The 1,834-nt window shown below is 34.0% G+C and overlaps 1 protein-coding gene across 1 annotated transcript in view; it reads left to right on the top strand.

Moving 5' to 3' along the window:
- The window catches only part of LOC107835086 (uncharacterized), a 6,592-nt gene extending 5,517 nt beyond the window's left edge, over window positions 1–1,075 (top strand). Inside the window, exon 10 of the mRNA XM_016667318.1 lies at window positions 1,035–1,075. Within this exon, the coding sequence (XP_016522804.1) occupies window positions 1,035–1,075 (41 nt within the window). The remainder of the gene's footprint in view (window positions 1–1,034) is intronic.
- The last annotated feature ends 759 nt before the right edge of the window (window positions 1,076–1,834 follow it).

The following is a 1,834-nucleotide window of genomic DNA, read 5'->3' as shown; positions in this document are numbered from 1 at the left end:
GTGTGTGTGTGTGTGTGTGTGTGTGTGTGTGTGTGCGTGCGTGCGTGCGTGTGTACATGGGAGGTTAAGGGGGATTTCCAAGGTATTCAGGACAGCATATTATGTGATCATATAAAAATAAAACATTTGCAGACTTTTAAAGATTTAACTGAAGCAAGCTAATATCACTGATTCATACATGCCAGCTGCCTACCTTAACATTTAATTGTTTTTTCATATCATCAAGGTTTTCTAATTTCTGCCTTAGAAATGACTGAAATGCGTAGCGAGCAGTAAAGTAAAACATTGACACATTTTTGTTTGGGTTTGACTTTCCTTTGTAAAACACACGGATAGAGAGACAGAGAACAATGAGCCACTGATGTTTTTTAGTTATTGAAACGTTTGACCAAATTATGAGCTTCATTGTAGCTACAGCCTAGCAAAAGGTTGATTGAAACTCAGGTGTGTGAACACTGCCCCCTGGTGGACAAAATGGTAAAGCAAACACTGTTGGCTTCAGGACAGAACCTGACAGGTGAGAACCATCCGGTCTGAAGGTGGAGTGAGAGAAATACAGAGATTTGTAGTTGGTTGGAATCACTGATTTTAGTAAATAGTTTGTGCAAAAATAGATAAAGACTTACCTGTATTTTAATGTAATTATTGTTTACATAATTGGTCACATAATTTATTTGGCAAAAATACTTTTTAGCTTTTTGTGACCCAGGATTTTTTGGAAAAAGCCTTAAATAGTTTCAAAAACAAATCTGAAATTAGTTCACTGCATTTCATGTAACACTATTACATTTTTAAGCTATAAAATGATTCAGCAACCTGCTTCTCACTGCCAAAAATCTATACAAATAATTGTTTTCATACTCAAGTATTTCGTTTTATAACTTAATATTTTAAGTTATTAAAATATTAATAATTTAATATTATTTGTGTTTGTTTTATTTGTGAACAAACACAAATAAAATCACAATGAAATCCAGTAAATATAATGTTATTAAACTTGATTTATAATCTGATTTCTCTCTCTTCTCTTCCAGTCTTGTTCTCTTTCATTCAGTCCAACCAGCAGCAGCAATGAAGGTTCATATGCAGTTCAGCTGATGATGGAGGATTTTCCCAGACAGACCATCACTATGACTTATTACTATTACTATTACTATTACGATTACTATTACAATTACTATTCCAGTACTTATAAAACGACGTCGAAAAGCTCCAGCAGTTCTATGAGCAGAATCCCCATCCAGTTTGTTTTCAAAGGTTTGATTTCATGTTTCAATCATGTTGCTTCACTGCAAAGAGAAACACTGAATAAATTTAATATTCAATAATCATCTGTTGAAAATTGATCATTAAGAATTTAACAGAAGAAAATCCCACATTATTAGAACAACTCAGATGGACAACAGTGTAAATTTACTGAATTTATCTTTAAACTGACAGCAGTTGTTGGTTTAATTCTGCTGTTTCATGACTTGATCTGCATTATTTTTCCCTGCGTTGCTCCAGTGGATCCTGCAGCTCCGTCCTGCACAGCAGGTGAATATCTGCCCAGGTTTCTGCCTCCAACTCCTGAACATGGAGCTCAGTTCTTCATAGATGTTAATGAGATGATAGAAATCAACATCAGAGCAGAGGCGACTCAGTCTGAGTGAGTAGAAAATAAATGTTGTTTCTAATCAGAGGTAAGTTTCAAAATGATTCAAGGTGAAAATCTGAAATGTGATCATTATTGTGTTAAAATAATACAGTGACTCAAATGATCCAAAACACATAAAACCTGGTCATGAATTATTTTAAGCTGTCAGAGCATTTTGATAATTACTTCATAAAAATA

This window comes from Poecilia formosa, unplaced genomic scaffold, assembly GCF_000485575.1.
Source record: "Poecilia formosa unplaced genomic scaffold, Poecilia_formosa-5.1.2 Scaffold995, whole genome shotgun sequence".
Classification (NCBI taxonomy): Eukaryota; Metazoa; Chordata; class Actinopteri; order Cyprinodontiformes; family Poeciliidae; genus Poecilia; species Poecilia formosa.
The sequence above is the reverse complement of the archived record's forward strand: the minus strand, read 5'-3'. Positions and strand labels throughout refer to the sequence as shown.